The sequence below is a fragment of the Lontra canadensis genome, unplaced genomic scaffold (assembly GCF_010015895.1).
Source record: "Lontra canadensis isolate GAN:19392208 unplaced genomic scaffold, GSC_riverotter_1.0 scaffold60, whole genome shotgun sequence".
Taxonomy (NCBI): Eukaryota; Metazoa; Chordata; class Mammalia; order Carnivora; family Mustelidae; genus Lontra; species Lontra canadensis.
In genome coordinates, this window is record NW_022631054.1 from 12,419,086 (window position 1) to 12,439,539 (window position 20,454).

Below are 20,454 nucleotides of genomic sequence, written 5' to 3' on the forward strand. Positions count from 1 at the left end.
TCTTCATTTTTCCCCTAGATCATCTTGACTTCAGGGACCATGCAGTTCTCTGGCACTCTGGCCTTCATGTTTCCTTGACCTCCTAATGAGCTCTTTAACTCCCCCTCATTTAATTACTCCCAGGGCCACACTCCAGAATTTTAATAGTGCCAAAACTATACATAGTTCCAAACATTAATAGCTATCTTTCTAGTCTCACTTCCTGTCCTTCCAGCTTTCTCATACCTCCTACATCTGCTTCAAACTTATGTCCCTATTACTCCACCTCCCCCCAGTCTGGCTCGACTTCTCTTTCTGTTTGGTCTGATTCTTACCGTGTATTCTTTCAGCCACTCTTTCCATAAAATCTTCTCCACTTGGATCATTACAACTATTTTCAGGTTCTGCACCATGTACAATTTGCAGGTATAGATCAGAACTAGCACAAATTCACATATTCCATTTTGGACTGGACCCTATCACTGCTAGCCTTCACCACTTCCCTCAAGTTTCTTACCTAACCCTGTCTATCATTCTTTTTGCAGAGACCTTATTTTCTACTTCAAAGAGAAAACGTAGGCTACCGGGCTTGACTTTTTTAGCCTCTCTTTTGTAAATCTCTACACCTGGCTCTTCTCTTCCCATCTCAGAGGAAGATCATTTTCTTCTTTTTTGGGGCTCATCATTCTAGCTTTGCCCTAGACTCTTTCCTTTCCTTTCTTAGTTGATTAATTTCTCCTTTATTTCCCTGGGTCTACAAACATGCTCAAGTAGCTCTCATCTGAAAACAGTTTCTTAAGCCTCCATCCAATTGTAGCTACTACTTTGGGTTACTTTCCATTCATTCATAGTCGCATTTTTCCAAAGCTAACATACAAACTACAAACGAACTTCACTTCCTCATCTTCTACTCACTCATCAGACCATTTATGCCACCGAACCTGTTTTTGAATGTACTACTGGCTTCCTAATTGCCAAAACAAGAAACTCTTGTTTTTTTTTCCTGTGAATCTGACACTGTTTACCACTAATCCTTAAAATTCTATTCTCTCGAGAAATTCCACTCTGGTTTTCCCACCTCTTGTGATTACATACACTCATTATATTGGCAAATCTCTTAAATTTTTAGCCTGGATCTCTTACCGGAGTTCTAGACCTGTTTTTCCATTACCTATTGTACAATTCCACTTGCCTGTTTTATGAACACTTTGGATATATGGTGGACTAAATTCATTTTCTTTCTGAATTCTGTCATTTAATGACTCCATTATCCAACCAACCCAAACCTGGGTATCATCCTACTGGACCATTCTGTTTCCTAAAAACAAAATGTTATTTTTACTTTCTGGAAATTTCTTTAACTTCCTCTCTGTCCCATGCTAAGGTCACAGTCCTCTCTCACTTGGATATTGCAGCAGCTTCCTAATTCTTTACCTTTGGTCTTAATCTGTTCTTCATATACTGCTTCCAGAATGAACTTGGCAAAAATTCTGATTTTGCTTTTCATCACTTGCAGGACAATGCCAAGCTCTTTCAGCCTGGCATCCATTATTTCTCTAGTATGACCTCTGCTGACTCTCAGTCCCAGCTTGAGATTCCCACTGTCCCCCAGACAGGCTCAAGTTCTCACTCTTCTAGTAGGCCAGGCTTATTCCTTTGTTCCTACGTGGGACCTAGGAGCTTTCCCTTCTTTCCTTCCTTGTAGGCCATCTATTCATGTTTTAAAATTCAACTTGAGGATAATCTTTCAAGCTTCCCAACATTCCTCTCTACTACCATCCCTCTATTGGGCCCTTGGGTATCCTATACAGGTTTTTATTACTGTACCAATTAGTTTTTGTCTCTCCCACTAGCCTGTGAGCTCAAGAATAGGGATTATATTTGATTCTTCTTTGTATCCTCATGCACAGGGCCTGGCCTAGGATACCTTAATGATATTTATTGAGTGAGAGAGACCTGGGCTTGGTGTGGAGCTCTGGTGAAGCTGCTGCAAACCTCAGCTCACTCTGAAGGAATTTAGCCAGGCCATGAAACCCTCCATTTGTACAGAAAATATCCTGGGTGAGCAGACATGTACGAGTCATGTTCTCAAGAAATAGACTGGGAAAATGGGCTCAGCTAAGCAGATGTGTGGCTGTAGGATTTTGGGTTTTCTTTTATTTCTCCTTCTCTTGGGTGGCTATAGTTTCAACTCCTGGGTTTTCCTGCCCCGTGTTTGGTGATGACTTAGCCATGTACCCCGGGTCTCCGCACCCCAGGCTGGAACCATTGAGGAGAAGATCTTTCAGCGCCAGAGCCACAAGAAGGCACTGAGCAGCTGTGTGGTGGATGAGGAGCAGGACGTGGAGCGGCACTTCTCTCTGGGCGAGTTGAAGGAGCTGTTTACTCTCGATGAGGCTAGCCTTAGCGACACTCATGACAGGTGCGTGGAGTGCCCTTACTGGCATTACCTCTGAACTCCCTGCACAGCATGGAGATGGGCTCCATAGTCATCACAGCTCTGTCCTCTGCCCCCAGGCTGCGCTGCCGCCGCTGTGTCAACAACCACCAGGTCCGGCCACCCCCTGATGGTTCTGACTGTACTTCAGACCTGGCTCAATGGAACCATAACACTGATAAGCGGGGGCTCAAGGATGAGGTACTTCAGGCTGCCTGGGATGCTGCCTCCACTGCCATCACATTTGTCTTCCACCAGCGTTCTCATGAAGAGCAGCGGGGCCTCCGCTGATAAGCCAGTTGGTCTGGGTGTAGCTGTTAGAGGAAGGAGACAGGGAAAAGGGGCTCCTTGCCCCATAGGACCCTACTGAATTTTGTTCTCTGGGACAAAAATCATCAAGGAGGGCCACATGATGTTTGCCCAAAGTTTATTTTATAAGAAAAACTTTTTTGGTTAAAAAAAAAAAAAAGAAAGGAATAAAGGTATGAAAGGGACTGAGGCCTGGAAGCAGCATGGTAAGCCCAGCGGAGAAGAGGCCTGGTAGTGGACACTCCTAAACTTCTCTAAAGCCTGGGTGCCTGCTTCGGGAAGGAAAGCAGGAACCTTGGGCAGGGGGCGGGGAGCTGTCCTCAGTGACTGAGGAGCACTATAACCTGGCCCAGGGTTCCCAGAGTACTGGGTAAGGGGCCCAGAGGCTCTACATCCAGTTGTGGGAATACCTTTGCTGAGCCCCATCAAGGCCACCAGGACCTCAGTGCAAGGGAAGAAGGAAAAAAGAGAAAAAAAGGTGGCAGAAAGAGAAAGACAGAGTTGGTGTTTGGGAGTTCTGGGCAGCCCATGTCACAGCCCATGTCTCAGCCCCTGCAAGCTGATGGTACTGAGCATGGGCCTGTGAAACATGGGCCCCATCACATGGTGCTGACATAATCTGCAAAGGCCTGGGATGAGTCCCACGAGTCGCTAACCACGTGGCAAGTGGCCCGGAGCCGCCGAATGGCTTCCCTGGCTGTGACTGCATCCTGGTCCAGCCAGTTCTGGAAGAGGCGCAGGTGACCAAAGGCTCCACGGCCCCAGCGCTCCAGCCGCTTGGCGAACTCCAGAAGGCCATCTGGCTTGATGCAGTTGGAACTGGTAGGGGTGAGACAGATTAGACACCCGGGAAACAACTAATCCCTATATCCCTGAAGCTCCATCCCTTGTCCCTTCCCCCTCCCCGTGTACCTGATGTCCAGCTGACACAGAGAGGAGGAGGAGTCCTCTGAGAAAACATCTGCCAGGGCCAGCAAGCCAGCGTTCCCTGGGGAGAAGGGGAGAATGTCTGGAACCACCCAAAAGGGAACAAGCGTATCCCAATCCAGTTCTGGTGGAGAGAAGCCCAGCCTCCTGAAGCCCCCCCACACAACTATATTCCAACCCCCATGTTCCCAGTGGAGAGGCCTATGCCTTCATCCACTGAGTTTCTAAGTCCAAGGACTGGCTCCTTCCCCCTGTCCCTTCCCAGGGCCCTGCCCCCACCCAGGCGGTTCCCTGGCAGCCGGAGGCCCTTCAGTGTGGAGTTGCCCTTCATAGCAGCAACCATCTCAGGCAGAAATTGGGCCGGGCGCTTCTCAAACAGACGGCAGAAGGAGAAGGTAATCTCTGTCAAGAGAAATTAGAATAAATTCTGATGGCTATCATTAGGACTTGGTGCTCCCCCTCCTGTCCCAATTGGCCCTAGCAAGAGGTGTGAACGTTTTTATAGAAGCCCAGAAAGAAGGGAATTTTCCAAGACCCCAAGCAAGACTGGAACTAAATCAGATTCAGACAAGAGACTGAGCCCAGATACTCAGTTGGGAGGTTCTCTACATGAATGGTTCTCCATTTAACCGCCCCCCTCCTCTATCCACTAACTGCCCTCTGCAGGAGTAGGCATTAGGGGCAAGTCTATAAGGGGAGGCTGACAGCATATTTATCCTTAACCACTGCCATTTCTGCCAGCCACTGAAAGGTAAGAAAAATTTGAGTGAGGCACTCTAAAAGTTAATAATTTTCCCATGTTTAGTATAGGAGGAATTGAGTTTGGGACCTTTTAGAAGGAAGATCATGCAGGTTCTATAGCAATTTTATAGTTGAAGATGTAAGGCCAAGAGCAGAACAATGGCTTTTGCTCCTTCAGTGAAACAGTGGCAGAGCCACAGTGAAGATCCAGGAATGCCCCAGGTTCTGGATGAAGAACTTACCTTGAAGAGTCAGATTCTGTAGCAAAAAGAGCACCTCGCTCTGACAGTCAGCCAGGTTCATGTCATGGAAGCTCAGCCTCTTCAGGGCCAGGTTGTACTCTGCATGGGGGCAAAGGCCATAGACCTTAACTTTGCCAAAGAATGATGCAAGGTCTCCTGCCCTCCCTTTACCATTCTAGCTGGGTCCTACCTTTGAGTGTCTGTAACACAAGCCCAAAATCTTGGGGAGAGGCAAAGGTGGCACTATCCAGAGACAGCTGCTGCAGAGAACCTGAGGCCTTCAGTACAGAACAGAGCAGTGGGGCTGGTTGGGCTCCCCGTGGAAATCCCATCTCCAGCTGTTCCAGGCAGTTTTCTGGATATGGTAGGAAGAAAAGGTTATCGCTGGCCATCTCCCTTCTTGTCCCCGAGCAGGTCCCATCCTGTTCTTTAGAGATTCACTAAAAAGTTGGATTCATTTACTTGTCATTGAGTATGCACTTCACATTAGGTACTGTGCTAGGTTCTGGGAACAGCACTAAATGAGATTTGGTCCTTGCCCTTCTGGAACTTTTAGTCCAGGAAGACTAGACTACTCAAGCAAGTAAGTGTGTGCAGAGTGGTGACATAGGAAACAGGACCTAAAGGAATATAAAGAAGAGTGACCTAGACGGTCTTTCTAGAGACTAATCTGCCACAGTCACTTCCTGATGGGTTTATAAGTGGTCTGGGCCCTCTTCAGGCCATGGTTATCTTTGAACAGCAGGCTCCAAAGAGGGAATGGATTTCATTCCCTTTTTGAGGAATGAGTTTACCAGGCCTGAATCAGAGGTTGTCCCACCTTCCTCAACTTCACATTTGTATGGACACAAATGCACCTTCACATTTGTGTTGGGACACACACACACACACACACACACACACTGCTTCACCTGGTATCTCTTCATCTCCAATTATGTGGTTAGGGGGCCCTGCATTCCCTGGCACAGCAGGGTTGTCCCTCTGGCTGGGGTGATCAACACGGATAGAGAGGACCCGCAGTAGGGGCAGGGCTCGCACAATGGCACGTGTCAGCTCCAGGATGGGCAGTGGTGAGAACAGATCACTGAGATGCAGGGCTCGGAGGCGGCATCCAGCCTGGCCTGACAGGGCCCGCAGACTGTCCAGCAGGCGGAAGATGTTAGAGCCCAGGCCTATGGCAGGAAAGAAGTTAGGTCAGTCATGTGGGAGTGTCAGTAGAAGTGACATTCAGAGACAACTCCAGATATTTCTGTTGATAGCTGCTAAATTTCTTGAGCTTTGGATCAGGTTAGTTAAAATCATTTGTCTCAACCATTCATTGTCTTGCTTTCTCCTCAGGTAACCAGCAAACTGATGTCTACTGTACTGGGCCATGGCCCTACTGTGACTGCATCAGTGAGGGCAGTCACAAAACAGAAGATAGTAACAGGAAGGGGGGGGGGGGCGCATTTTGTGCGGCAGACTGAATGACAGGCCCAGAGGGCAGCAGCAGTCTCTGGACTTTTCTTATAGGTCACATGGAACGTCTAAGCAGTGGAGTGACAATGACCCAGTAGGGAATACTTTAAAGGATTAACTGGGTGGGAATAGAGCAAAAAAAGGGTAACCACACCCTACAAAAGTGAACAGAATCCAGAAGGGTTAGAGCAAAGGCTTAATGCCACAAAGCAAATATTAGCTCCCCTTGGACTGAGCAGGTTTCCTGTGGACTCATTCCTCCCACTATACCTTAACCAGTACCTAGTAAATATAGTTTTTGCTAGACAGTGATGAGCAGCAGATCTCATTCCTGGCTATGTAGCCTGATGGACAACAAAAATGTGAGGGGAGCTGGGGAAGTAGGGTATTGTGGAAACACAAAGGATGAGTACTTGGTACCCAGTCCAGCTTCTAACAGTAAAGACTTTCCAGTTGAGTCCTAAAGAACACAAAGGAGATAGGCTAAACAGAGGGAGAGGAGTGACTGGCAGGGAGAACTCAATATATATAAAGGCCCAAAGGAAGAAGAGTGGCAGGTTCCAAGAACTGAAAAACACTCAGTGGGACTGGTGTGTAAAGTATGAGGGGAGAGGGTGTTCAAGATGACACTACGAAGGTAAGCAGGGGTGAGAACACGAATGACCTGTAAGTAAACTAAGTATGTGACAGGAAACTGCTGAAGGGTTCTTAAGTGAGTGAATGGCCTTTGCATTAAAAAAAAATAAATAAAAAATGCTGGGGCTACAGTGTAGACGGGAGGAACTGTTGATGAATGCAAGTGAGAACAGTAGTTTGAATTAAGATGTGGAGATAAATAAGTGGATTTGAGAGATCTTAAAAACAGATGTGGTGCAAAAGAAAGAGCCTAGCAGTCTTCTGGACAGCTGAGAGCTGTAAGGTCACTGACAGAATAGGAGGATCAAGCACGAGGGGAGAAGATGCATTCAGGTTGGTTTACAAAATATCTAGTAGTCACCTGGCTGAAATGGTTCTAGAGTTTAGGAAAAAGATCTGGAGTGGACCCTTATCATAGATTGAGGAGTCTTCAGCATAGTTGGCTTTTGAAACCAAAAGAATGGACAAAACCATCCAGGACGTATGTGTAAAATGGTAGAGCTCTGAGGAACTCTGAACATTGATAACAATGTCCAGAAAGGGAGAAAAAAAAATTTTGAGGTAGTGAAAATGAATATTTCATGAAGGCTGTCTCATCAGCAAATGCTGCCAAGAATTACTAGAAGAGGAGGACTGAAAAGTATGTATTGGACTTAGTGACAAGGAAGACCTTGGAGAAGGTAGGCAACATTGAGTTTAAAACCTTGGGATTCTGGAATCAGGTTGCCTGGATTTGAATCCTGGCTCTACAATTTACTAGTGAGGTTACCCTGGGTAAGCCAGTTGACCTCATAGGGTTGTTGTAAGGATCCAATTAACAGAATACTAAAATTATGCCAGACACATATTAAGCAGTATATAAAAGTTAGTTATTACTAAGGCATTTGAGAAACAAGCTTTCCTAAGAAGGCAAGAGGATATGGGTCCAGAGCACAGGTAATAGAGTTAGCCCTAGTTAGAATGGCCATCTCCCATTGTGAAAGAGAAAAGGATGAGTGTAGATGTAGAATTCTGGGTTGGTTAACAAGCTGAAATTCATGTGTGATGGCTTCTATGTTCTCTGAAGTAGGAAGTGAAGTCCTCTGCTGAGAAAGGAAAGGGGAAAACATTTAGAAGTAGTGGAGAGGAATGGGAGCTAATGTTGCAAACATAGGATCCATATAAGATTGAAGACTGAACGTATGGTAGCACCAGTCTGCACAGTTGTGTGATTTTCTCCATCTGTGCTCAGCAAGCGACGGAGATTGGTGGATTTGCCCAGAGTTGAAGTTCGGCTACCTGGGCACAGCCAGGCATGGGTAAGAACTGAGGACTGCTTCACAGATTGCTGGTCTGATAAAAATGTGTTCTATACCTTCTTGTCTGTACAGCTGCTTTGACAGGACTGGGGGGGCCCTGAATACACTCCACTGCTCCCACCTGCCTGTGGATTGCCTACCATGGCTAAAATATACCCCTTCTTTGGGCCCTCACTGCCTCTCAGAAACCTCTGCTTACAACTCTAAATCAAGCCTACAGACCTCATGTTTGTCCCTAGCAATGGAAGTCTGCCCCTATTTCAGGTGTGTGCTTTCTGTCCCACTGTGAAGCAGGCAGGGCCTCATGTGCAGCTGCTTGATCACATTCCCTATTCCCCTCCACAGGGCTGGGCACACAGCTGGTGCCACTGTGAGACCCATCCCTGCCCCTGCAGGACACTCACCATTATAGGAGAGTGTGAGGCTCTCCAGAGACACCCAGGAGCTCAGCAGGTGGCACAGTGTAAGAGCCGCCTCTGTGGACAGCGGAACTGTGAACAGCTCCAAGGTGGAGATGCTGCGGAATCGCTGGGAGGCCTCCAGTGCTGGAAGCCCCAGGCAGCTGGGATCTGATCCATCCAGAGCTCCACAAGCCACTTCCCCGATCTCCATCTCTTCCCCATCCTCCTTCTCACCGGCCACAATGAAAACAAAGTCATACAGGTCTTCAGACTCTGCACCAGACCCCTGACGGGTGCGAGGACCCTTCTTCCCTGTAGCTCGCTTAAAACGCTTTAGGGGCTTAGGCTGTGGGGCTGAGCTAGCTGGAGCCCGTTTGGATGAGGATGTGGAAGAGGAGGCAGAGGCAGAGGAGCTGGTGGCTGGAGCAGAGGATGGCCGCTTGGTGCCAGGCGCCTCATGGGAAGTTGCCGGAGGGTGCAGATCCCTCTTGGGGTCTGTCCCACCTGCTGTCAGGCTCTCCTGTGTGCTCCGGCGTGTTACCCGGGTGGCAGGTGCAGCTCTGGCTATCTGCTTGGCTTCGCTCTTCCGCCGAGAGGCCATCAGGGCTGCAGCACATCGCTCAGCAGCATCCCTGCGAGGCCTGCGTGAGCCCAGCAAGAGGGACCCTTCATCTCGGGATGGGGCCCGGCCTCGGGAGGCCTCTCCACAGAGGCGGCAAGGTGGGCCGCCAGGGCCTGGCTGCCAGAAGCCAGCACTCATGGTGAGGATAAGGATGAAAAGGGCTGACTCGGGCACAGGCCAGGAGTAGAGCGACACTTGGCTGACAGCCCCATGGTGAATAAGCTGATGCAGAAGCTGCCGGAGTGACTGCTGAGCAGCCACATCAGAGAACAGCAGGTGGCGGAACTTGAGGGTGTGCAGGGAACTGGCCAGGGTCTCCAGAACCCTGCGGTTGGGCTCGGCCACCAGCTCCGTCGCACCCTGCAGCATATTGCAGATGGTGAGCTGCCGGACATGGCGGGAGCTGTGCAGAAGAGGTGAGAAGCGCTGGTCGCAGAGACGCCTGTCAGAAGATACATCAATGGTCCCACGTAGAACATGGGAAAAAAAGGCTTCCATAAACTTGGCTCGCCAACAGGTCACACTCTGAAAGCAGAGAACATGCCAGACAGTTGTGATACTAAGAGGATACCCACTGAACCATCCTCATCCTGGTTCCTCCCTTCAAATGGCTATTTGCTGAGCCAGGCAACATTCTAAATAATTGGCACTAATTCATTTAATGTTCACATCTTTGAGGTATTACTATTAGCCCCATTTTACAGGTAGGGAAAACAAGGCACAAAGGTTGGTTACTTCCTGTGGTTACACCGGTAAGTGGTAGAATTGAGACGGAACCCAGGAAATTTGGTTCCAGAGATTTTGCTATAGTGCCTGCCATTCAAGTGAAACAATCCTGTAACTTCTTCCATGTCTGTTTCTAGAACCTGATCCCAACTTTCCATTCTTACCATTACCACCTTTGTTCAGACCCTTACCACATCACACCTGACCACTTCATTAGCTTCCTGATTGTTCCCGCCATCTCCTTTTCCCCTTCCCAAACTTTCGTGCAAGTCCACTGGATTCATCTTTGCAAAACACATCTGATTACTTTCTGCTTTAACCACACCCCCTCCCAAATCTTTCCACAGCTGAGGGCTAATCTGAAGTTCCTCGGCCTGGCACAATATGGCCTCTGAGAAGCTTTATCTCCCACATCTTGCTCACATGAACACTTTGCTTTGGTCAAAATGATCACCTTACTGACCCAAACCTGCCTTCTATGCCCTTTCCTATATCTGCCAGAAATGCTCTTCATTGCTGGCTTCTTGAGAGGACCTACTAACATTTTACCTTTTTTTTTTTTTTAAAGATTTTATTCATTTACTTGACAGAGATCACAAGTAGGCAGAGAGGCAGGCAGAGAGAGAGAGAGAGGAGGAAGCAGGCTCCCCACTGAGCAGAGATCCTGATGTGGGGCTCGATCCCAGGACCCCGGGATCATGACCTGAGCCGAAGGCAGAGGCCTTAACCCACTGAGCCACCCAGGCGCCCCCTAACATATTACTCTTGTTGAGGTTGTTCATCTCAGTGTCTCTTTGTATGCCCCCTTCTACTCCGCTCCCTGTCTCCTGTGGGACTCCTCTGCTACTCCGATTATTCAGGTCTTAATTGTTGGTAGGCCTGTGTCATGGTGTACATGTTTTATCCCAACCAGATTAGAAATTCCTGGAGATCAGGGTCCAAATCTTAGGTTGGTTTTCTCCAAGGCAGTAGTTATTGGCTTTGATGCATATAAGACTTTATCAGAGTACTCCAGAACACTTAAGAAAAACTCTGAATCCAAGTATTTCTTAACCTTTAGTGCACATCAGAATTGACTGTGGAGCTTTTCTTTTTTGAAAATTCATATGCCAGGTATCTGGGAATTCTCTTATGTTGCATCTGCAGTAAGGCCCATGCGTCTGTGTTTTTAAACCTCCCTCAGATGATTCTGATGTATGTAGGAGGTTTGCAATTACTGCTTACCCCCCCCCCCCACCACCAGAGGACACACAGACTTTTAAGTCCCCATTCTCTCAGGCACAACAAAGTCTGCTGACTGACACAGGTGTCATCTCTGCCACTATACTCAGGCCTCTTGAACCTCTTCATCTGTAAAACATGGATAATATCAATTGCTTCACAGGTTTGTTGTGAAGATCAAATGAGACAGTGCAAGTGAAGGTACTTCATAAACTGTAAAATACAAAATGTTATTTCTGTTACTGCTAATGGTAATAATTAGTCCAGATGGGCAATGTGAAATGGACTTGATGGAGGCAGAGCCTGTTAAGCAGGGTGCTTTTTCAGCCGGAAGCAAAAGATAGTGGGGGCCTGAGGTTCCCCAAAACTAAGGGATGCTTCTCTTTGGTACTTATCCTACCTCTATGCATTCCCTCATACCAGAGGGACCCTTAATTTATATCAGAGGTTCCTGGTAGGAGTTGGACCCCTGTAGTTCTCAGCAAAAGTGGCATTCCCTTTGCCCTGGCTATTCCCCATAACCCTGCCTGCTGTGGTAATAATTAGGAATGACTTCATGTTTGAACTAACTGCATGGTAGCAAAATGAGGGAAGGACGTCTCTCACCAGCAACAGTTTGGGGGCGCTGGGGGACCAGGAAAAAATACCTGGCAACAAAATCTCCATTCAGCCTCGAGTGGAAGCAGAGAGGGTATTCCTGAATCCTACCTCTAACACTTTCCTACACATTCGCTGGCCCACGCTCACAGCCTTGGAAAACACCTGCAGGTAATCTAGCAAAGCTTTAACTTCACAAGTGAGACATTCTAGGCCTAAAATATGGACAAAGATATGAACCAGGACACTGGCTATTTCTGACCATATAGCATATGGAATATGTAGTTTAGGTAACTTAGTGTTTTTTTTTTGTTTTTTTTTTTTCCCATACATCTTATTGGTTGATGAAGACAGTGGAAGAGAATATTTGAAACTGGAACACCCCAGACAGGTGACAATTGCAGGGAGAACAGCATGACATAGTGATTAGGAGCATAAGCTCCACAGCCACATTGCCTCAACTTGAATCCTGGGTCTGCTATTCACTAACTATAACCTCAGACAAGCCACTTTACCTCTTTCTGCCTCAGTTTCTCATCTGTAAAGTCAGAAAGTAACCTACCTACATCAGAGTTGTAAGGATTAAATGAGTAAAGTTAGTTACAACTATCTCAATTATGAGCTGACAGTAGTTCACTGCATTTTATTCCATCACCACCCCTTAGAAGAATCTCTGCTAAATTTCAAAGCTGAAAAATACCTAATAGTTCAAGGCACTTATTTTGTGAACTTGTACACTATTGCTCAGGGAATGCAAAGTGATTTCAACATATTCTTTTGGGCAAGAGTAGGAGAAATGAGGCACCACCAAAGAGGTGAAATGACATTTGCCTACCAACACAGTTCTTGGCCCATCCACAGCCTGGTGGCTCAGGGACTAGTTGGGGAGGAAGTAGATATACAAACTAGGGAAGGCTAAACATTTTCTTGTACTAAACAGAGCAGCAAATGTTCATAAACTATTGTCCACTATTTTTCTGATAACAGAAACATTGTTTGTGGAGATAAAATCTGTAAACCCATTCTTTCCAGTGTATATGTAAACGTGAATAGCTACAGATAATTGTTTCTCTAACAGTGAGACAATTCTGAATAGTTTTCAAATGCTGGGCTTTTAAAACATTATGCCACCATGTCATCACATTTTTACCACCATGTATTTAGATGTTTGCAGAATATGACTTTATTAATATTTTAAAAATAGGAATGTACTATAATCAGTAATTCCTGCACACCGAATAAACTGTTGCTAGCTTTTTGATATTAAGTTGCTGTAATGAACATCCTGAAATAAGTCTTCATGAGTATTTCAATTTTTATATACTATAAATTCTAGGAAATAGAATTTCTAGCCAAATAATATATATTATATATAAATATATATTTATTTTATATATACTTATTTTTATATGATAAGTATATAATATATATACTTATTTAAGAGTTATATACTTTCCCATTTTTTTTACTATTGAGATTGAATATATTTTATTGAAGATTTTTGTATATTTTGTGACTTGTCCCAATCTTATTCTACTAGGATAGTTTTTCTTATTCCCTCTATCCTCTTGTTTTACAAATATTGTTGCAAACATTCTTTCTTAGTTTATGTGCCTTTTAAATTGTGTTGGCATTTTATATGGCCAAATATGTCCATGCTTGCTTTTTTGATTCTATCCATTTAATAATTAACACTCTCCAACTTGAGTTTAAATAACCAATCACCTTTATTCTTTTTTTAGTTTTTCTGTGCTTTTACTTTTTACAATTTAATCTTTAATCCATATAGAAATTATTTGAGTATATTGTAAAATGAGGCTCTTTTTTTTTCCAAATAGTTAACCAATAACCAGAGCATCCTTTATTGAATAAGCCTTCATTTCCCCATTGCTTTGTCTCAAGAATATCTATTTTATTCTACAGATCTCTTAATACACATACAGTAGTACTACACTGTTTGAAATTCTATTTCTTTTATTTATTTGTCAGAGAGAGAGAGAGAAGCGAAAGCGAGCACAGGCAGACAGAGTGGCAGGCAGAGGCAGAGGGAGAAGCAGGCTCCCCGCCAAGCAAGGAGCCCGATGTGGGACATGACCCCAGGACATTGGGATCATGACCTGAGCTGAAGGCAGCTGCCCAACCAACTGAGCCACCAGGCGTCCCTGAAATTCTATTTCTTTATAAGCAATCAGGGCTATCTCTATCTTGTTCACCACTGTATCCCTAGAACCTAGCACAGTGCCTGGAATTGAGCAGGCACTCAATAAGTGTTTCTGAATTATGAAGTTAAGGTTACTGTCATGTAAAAAAGAAGAAGGCATCCTTTGGAATGACCTCTGTCTAGGGGACTGTTAGGTTACCAAGCCTGGGGCTTCCCAAGCATTCTGAAATGCTCTGAGACAAGAAAAGATAACAAACTACCAGGAAGCCTGAGATAATATTGGAGGAAAAAAGCTTACTCTAAGATGATGTTCCGATCTCCATCATCTGCTAGTCAACCATACTGCTTGGGATGGTTGGGATTCGAAGTGAATCTCCTACACCTTTAAGTTTCAGGAAACTGTTAGTGTTTTCTAATCTTGCATTCACTTTTCTTCCTCATAAGGCCTAATTCCTGTACATAGTGCCTGAGGACTTTCTTGAGCCTTAGGATTATCCTACTGAACTTCAGGAGTTGTGTCCAGATCTGGAAGTGGAAAGCTGAAGGATATGGAGCTGAATTTTACTGAATCCAGTGCATCCCCAGAAATTAAATCTCCTGATAATAACTTGTCTTTTTATCATTTGGCCTCATCCACCATTTAAAGCCCAGTTCAAATACTACTTCCCAGGAAAGACTGTCATGCTCCCTTCTACCTCAACCTCCTTGCTACTGTCACACCACTTTCCCCACCATGCACGATGTATTTGTTTGCAGGCTTCCCCGCTAAACGTGAGAGATTGGGACTGTGTCTGTGCTTCCAATACCTAACGTAAGACCTGGTATGTGGGAAGTTTAGTAAATGTTTATTGAACTCAATCTGAGCTGTACCCTAGTTATGGAACAGCAGAAGAAATTCTGCTTAAATAAGAGCAAGTTATATCTGAACCAAAGAATAACAGAATCTCAGGGTTAAAAGGAATCCTAAAGTCATCTTGTCCAACCTCTCTTAAAATGCTGATTTTCTTCTACAATACCCTTGTGTCAGGTAGTTATCTAGACTCTATTTGAACACTTAGAGATGGGAAGGTTACTTCTTGCATTAGCTTGTTTCATCACCAATAAGCTCAGAGCTTAAAAATTCTACATTCAGTTTAGCAGAAATTTATTCTTCTTTAGCTTCTATCAGAACAAGTCTATTAATCCCTCTTTTATGTGAGAATCATTCAAATATTCCAATAGTTCATGTTCCCAGCTCTTCTTTTTCAGGAACAACATCTCCAGTCTTCCAAATGTGACTCATGTGATGTGGCCTTGACTTCTTTCTCCATATTCCAGGATAGCCTGAACACTGCAGAGCCACGCAGGCCTATCATCTCCCTTGTCCTTCAGCTTATATTATAGTTACATTGATTCACATAGCTCAGAGTAGAGTCATTATATCAGTAGCTTTAGCACATTGTTGACTAAACCCCCTTAATCTTTTTCATACAAGTTGTTGCTAAGCCAGACCCCTCCACCTCCTACCCTGAGGTCATACAACTGGAATTTTTTAGACTTAAGTGAAAAATTGGTTTATTCTGTTAAATTTCGTTTGTCAGGTTTGACCACTGCTCAAGCCCTGTCCAGACATCTATGAATCTGGGTTCTGCCATCCATTGTGATCACTACCTTTCCCTGTTTTGTGTTACCTGCAAACATGGTGAGCAATCAAGTCAGTGACAAATGCCAAATGGAAAGACCTTGTGACAGGCCATCTCCTCCCAAATTCACTCCATCCCTGTCCCTGCAGTCTACCAGTACCCAGTCTGTGTTTGTAAGCTATTCCTGCTTCCACTGTGCAAAGTCAGGCCAGAGTTCTACCTGGTGCCTTAACTTACTTCCAAACTGGAAGGCCTTGTCTTCATCAGCTCATCCCATAGTCGGCGCCAGATGGCCTGAGTGGAGAGGCCTGTGGGGAGAAATATCACATTTACTTGGCTGCTCTTGGGCCACCATGAGTGAAGCATATCAGCCTTTAATGTTGTCGTTCTCTGGGTTCACAGGAGCAATAGAGCAGACTAGTAAAGAGTGCTGGCTCTAAAGACAGCCTGGGTTTAAGTATCAGCAAACCACACTCTAGCTCTGTGACCCTGGGCAAGTTTACTTAATTTTTTTGTACCTCAGTTTCCTTATCTGCAAAATGTAGATAATAATAGCTATTTCATAGAGTTGTTGAAAAGATTAAATGAGTTTCTCCAGGTAAAGTGCACAGGACAACACTTGTCACATCAGGGTTAGTTAGATAAATGATAGCTGTTAACAGATCTGTCCAATGAGAGGTTTGGAAGACAGCATGGTAAAACAGAAAAACGAAGAATCAGAAGATCTGGGCTTTAGTCTGGGTTAGCTATTAATTGTGGTGTGCCTGTGGTTTCACTTTTATTAGTATAACTGGGATCATTACTTGCTTTGTGTTTCACTGGACACTCTGAGGAATCATGTAAGAAAGTAGGTATGAGGGTACTTTTTGAAAAGCTTGAAGTTCTATGTGGGTATCAGGTGTCATATTTACCTGAAGACATCATGGTGCCTTGCTTACAATCACTGAGAAAGAGTGAGAAAGACACTTACCTTTCTTGAGGGCAGTTTCCTCAATCCTCTCCAAGTAATATATATTGAGCAGAGGTAAGATGCTCTGAAGTATTGGGCCTGGGAGGGCTACAAAAACCAAAACACAAAATTTACTTTTTTCTCCCAGAGTTCCAAGCATTATTTATCTTAATGGAAAGGAAAACAGAAGGGCTGACTTCTCATTTGGCAAATGGAACCTACAGAAGCTAACCTAAGTCTAACTCAAACTCTAGTCTACTTATCTTCAGCCACTTCGGTGGCAGCTGGAATTTCAAGGGCATTCACATCTTCAAGGGTGAGACAAAAAAGCAAGCTGATATGCTCATTTAGGAGCTGGTCAGTTCACTTCTGCCTAGCATAATGAACCATTTAATCATTTTACTGCATTTAAAAGGTCCTACTGGATATGTGTCCTAAAGACGTCCATCATAATCTGGCCCCTACAAACTTCTCCAGTTCCCTGCTTTGCCTCCTCTAGTTGAGCCATACTAAACTACTTTTCTCATTTACCTAACATGTTACACTGCTTTCTACCTCTGTGCCTTTTTTGAGCTGCTCCCTACCAAGAATGTCCTTGCCATTTTCAGCATATCACCTACTCATCTTTCAAGTAGCATGTGCCCTTTATTAAGCCTTTCCTGAATTCCCTTCCCACTCTTCCAGGCTGGTGACTCCCATTCTTTGGGCCCCTGCAATATCCTGAACTAGTACTTTCCTATGAACAACAGAAATAATTAGGCCCTAACTCTAAATTGAACATATCATAAAAACAAAACTTTTCTTGCTGATGTCTAGGTTGAGAAGCTTTACAATATTGTGGCTAAATGGTTCAGTCTCTAGAATTGGACAAAACTGGGTGAAATTCTGATTCTATTAATTATGAATACTTGGGCAAATTCACATCTTTAAGACTCCATTTCCTCAATTTTAAAATGGAGGTAGTAATAACTACCTCACAATATTGTTATCAAAATTAAAGAAAATCATTTAAAAATTAAAGAAAATCATGCTTTTAATCTTTTTAAGAACTGCCTGGCCATAAGAAGCTCATTAAATGTTGTCTATTATTATTCTTATCTGTCAATAGCCTCTCTGTCCTTCCAAGAACAAGTCTTAGATCTTAGAGTATACTATATCTAATGAAAATCTTTCAAAAACTTCTATTCTAGGATCTCCCTTTATCTTTACTTGTAGAATAATTAAATCTTGATGTCCAAGAGTCTGATATAATTCTTTGTGCATAGTACTCAATGTACCTGCTGAATGAAAATATTAATTCCCTAAACTATTACATTAATGTAGGCCCCTATTAAATTCAGGATAAAGTCCAAGCTCCATATCCTGGCATTCAAGGTATAACATACCTATTCTACTTGTTTCCTCATTGTATTCTCCTTTCCTGCTCCCTCTACTCATTTTACCCTTCTCTTTCCCTACACAAAGCAACCCTAGTCCACCGCCTCCAGGAAGCCTTTCTTGGCTGTTAGCCCACATTGAGACCTTCCTCCAAAACAGCACTTCTTAGCAGGCCTCCTACTTGGCTCTCCTAAGAGGCCTAACTTGATTCAGCTTTTTCTCTGTGACTGTTTACCTAGGCTAGGCCCATAGGAGCTCTTTCTCCTCTGTCCCTCCAATCTTCTCTGTTTAGCTATCCCCTCTCACAGCCACTGGGGAGTCTCATCCCCTATGATCCACAACCTCCTCTCTTCATTTCTCCATTCTTCTTAAGCCAGGCTCTTCCTTTCTTCTTTTCAGCCTACACCTTTAATGCTTCCTCTTCCCAACTCCGGGCCTTCACTCCCAGTCCTCTTCCCTCCTAGCCAAGTTTAGCATCCTAGAAGCTCCAGGCTGATACAGCCAATCTTCTCTGCCTTCTTCCACATTTTTCTGAGGTCTTTTTTGAGCTCCCTGCCCAGTTCCACTGAGACTACTCCTTTTTCCCATGGGTCAGCCTGACCCTTCTCCTTTCAGCTGTGGGCACAGGGCCTCCACAATCCCCTCCCCCTACCAGCTTGAGGACTTCTAACAGTGTTCCCCACTGCAGGAAGACACTTGGGCCTCTTCAGGATTAGTGCCCCACCCCCACCTCACCAAGGGCCTTCTCACATCTCTGGGCCTTCTTTAACCAGTCTCCACAGCCTTGGGGCTTATTCCTGGATGCCCAACCCCCTCCCCCCAAACTTGAGGGCCTTTTCTTCACAACCACCTCCTCAGAGTGCAACCCCCCCAAATCCCCAATCCCAGGACCTCAAGCCCCTCTCTCCTGACCTTACCGGGGCTTCCCTCCTGGCAAAGGCACTACCACCACTCCGGAGGCCTTCTCCAGAACCCCACCCCTTCACCCCCTCAAGGCCTGAGGCCTTCTCTCCTGCCACTCCCTCCCGCTTCCCTGGGCCCTAGGCCCGGCCTGGATCTCCTCACTCAACTTCAGCCCTGGCCTCTGGACCCCACCCCCTCACACCACCAGTCTGTCAGGCCCAAGGCCTCCCTCATCCCCTATGCAGGCAGGCCTATCCCCCAGAGCCTTCACTCTCCTCTCTTTCACGCTCCCCATCAGTGTTCACAAGGCCGACCCGAGTTGTTCTCATCAGCTGCCGATCTGGGTCCAGCGGCGCCCACCCCAAAGCCGGGCCTCCGCGTGCCCACCACTGCGGGCTTCCTCTCCGGCGCGACCCTGCCCGCGCCGGCGCGACCTAATCCCAGGCCCACCGGCCGGCCTCTTCAGCTTGTCCTCCCCGGCCCCTCGGCCCGGCGGCGCGGCCCGCCTTTGCCGCTCGGCCTGGGCGCGCTGAGCCCGAGCCGGGCCGTCGGTCCCCGGCAGCTTTCAGGCCCGGGGCCTCCTTTCGCTCGCACTCAGCCCGAGGCCTCCTAGCGGCGACGCGCCCCCTCCCATTCGGGATCCCCGGGCCGTCGCTCCGCCTGGGGCCTCCCTGGCCCTTCCCGCCCGTCGGTCATTCGAGCCTCCCTCGGTTGCTGACCCGCTCCAGCCTCCCTTCTTCACCCGCTCCGGGCCCTTCCTCCGCTCAGGCCAATCCGAGTGGCCTCCGGCGCTCCCTGCCCTGCCCGTCAGTCCAGCGCTCCAGCAAATTGGCACCCGAGGCCCCGGTCGTCAGTGCGCTCCCTTCAACCCTGGGTCTCCCGACAGGCCTCGGCGCCCCAAGCCCTTCGGCCTCTCCCCCAGCCCCTCGCTCTCCAATCCACTGGGCTGCTTTCGCCCATCAGCCTAGTCTCCGGAGTCTCGGTACCCGCGGTCTGTCAAGCAGACACGGGAGGCCCCGCGCGTCAGTCAGGCTAGGTGGCCCCGGGCCTGGACTCCTTGCCTTAGGCCGGGACTCCCAAGCTCGGCCCCCGCCCCCAAGCAGCAGGGCCATCCTTGCCCGTCGCTTCGACATCCGAGACTCCGCAGCCCGGCCCGACCCGAGCGTCAGTTCGGTGCCCGCGGCCGGCCCGTCATTCCAGCTTGTCTCCCGGGCCCTGCCAGTCTGGCCCCAGACCGGGCCTCCTGGCCTCGCCCCCCGCGCCCCCCAGCCAGGCCGCAGTGCGCGTCCACCTGCCGATTTGGTCCCCGCCTTTACTCTGTCTAGCCCGGTCAGGCACGGAATTCATGTTCCGACCCGACGGTGTGGCTTCCAGCGCCCCGGGCTGGGCCTTGCCCCAGGCCTCCCGGCCTCGCCCCCCGCGCCCCCCGGCCGCTGGGCCGCCTCCGCTCGTTGCCAGAGGTAGCCCCTCACCCCGCGACTTACCCCACACCCCGCTCTCCAGAACCCCCATATGGGCGCTCACCGCCCGCCCGCACAGCTCGAACAGGGCGGGGGGAGCGCTGGGGCCCGAGGCCGAGCTCTTCGCTGGCGCCGCCTCCCGGGACGTGGCCTCCATGGTCGTTGCCGCCGCTACCTCACAGAACCAGCAACTCCGGGCGCGCCAGGCCTCGGGCGCCGCCATCTTGGGGAGGTGCGCGAGCCCGAGAGTGGCACCCGCGGACCGCCATCTTGAAAAGGTCAGCAGTTAGGACGGTTTCATCAGCGATGTGGGTAAGACCGGGAACTGCGCTAAAGGAACATCGAATAAATCCGCATTCTTTCCAAGTCTCCTAGAATCCAATATTTA

General features: G+C 47.1%; 2 protein-coding genes across 4 annotated transcripts in view; one reads left to right on the top strand and one right to left on the bottom strand.

The window, feature by feature from the left end:
- The window catches only part of RAD54L (RAD54 like), a 28,606-nt gene extending 25,814 nt beyond the window's left edge, over positions 1-2,792 (top strand). For 2 of the 3 annotated variants that reach the window (XM_032877671.1, XM_032877672.1), the window contains 2 exons: positions 2,238-2,401; positions 2,497-2,792. In XM_032877671.1, coding sequence (XP_032733562.1) covers positions 2,238-2,401; positions 2,497-2,707 — 375 coding nt within the window. In that variant the 3' untranslated portion in view covers positions 2,708-2,792. Of the gene's footprint in view, positions 1-1,889; positions 2,041-2,237; positions 2,402-2,496 lie in introns of those variants that run through there. The other variant, XR_004385013.1, reaches the window with a different exon arrangement.
- An 84-nt stretch (positions 2,793-2,876) lies between these two features.
- On the bottom strand, positions 2,877-20,351 carry LRRC41 (leucine rich repeat containing 41). Its single transcript, XM_032877670.1, has 10 exons — positions 20,091-20,351; positions 16,348-16,434; positions 15,615-15,685; positions 8,432-9,575; positions 5,547-5,807; positions 4,826-4,990; positions 4,636-4,734; positions 3,932-4,054; positions 3,638-3,713; positions 2,877-3,544 (listed from the first exon to the last, which is right to left on the bottom strand). Exons 1-10 carry the CDS (start codon positions 20,287-20,289, stop codon positions 3,325-3,327), a joined length of 2,445 nt encoding a protein of 814 aa, XP_032733561.1. The 5' UTR covers positions 20,290-20,351; the 3' UTR covers positions 2,877-3,324.
- Positions 20,352-20,454: the final 103 nt, after the last annotated feature.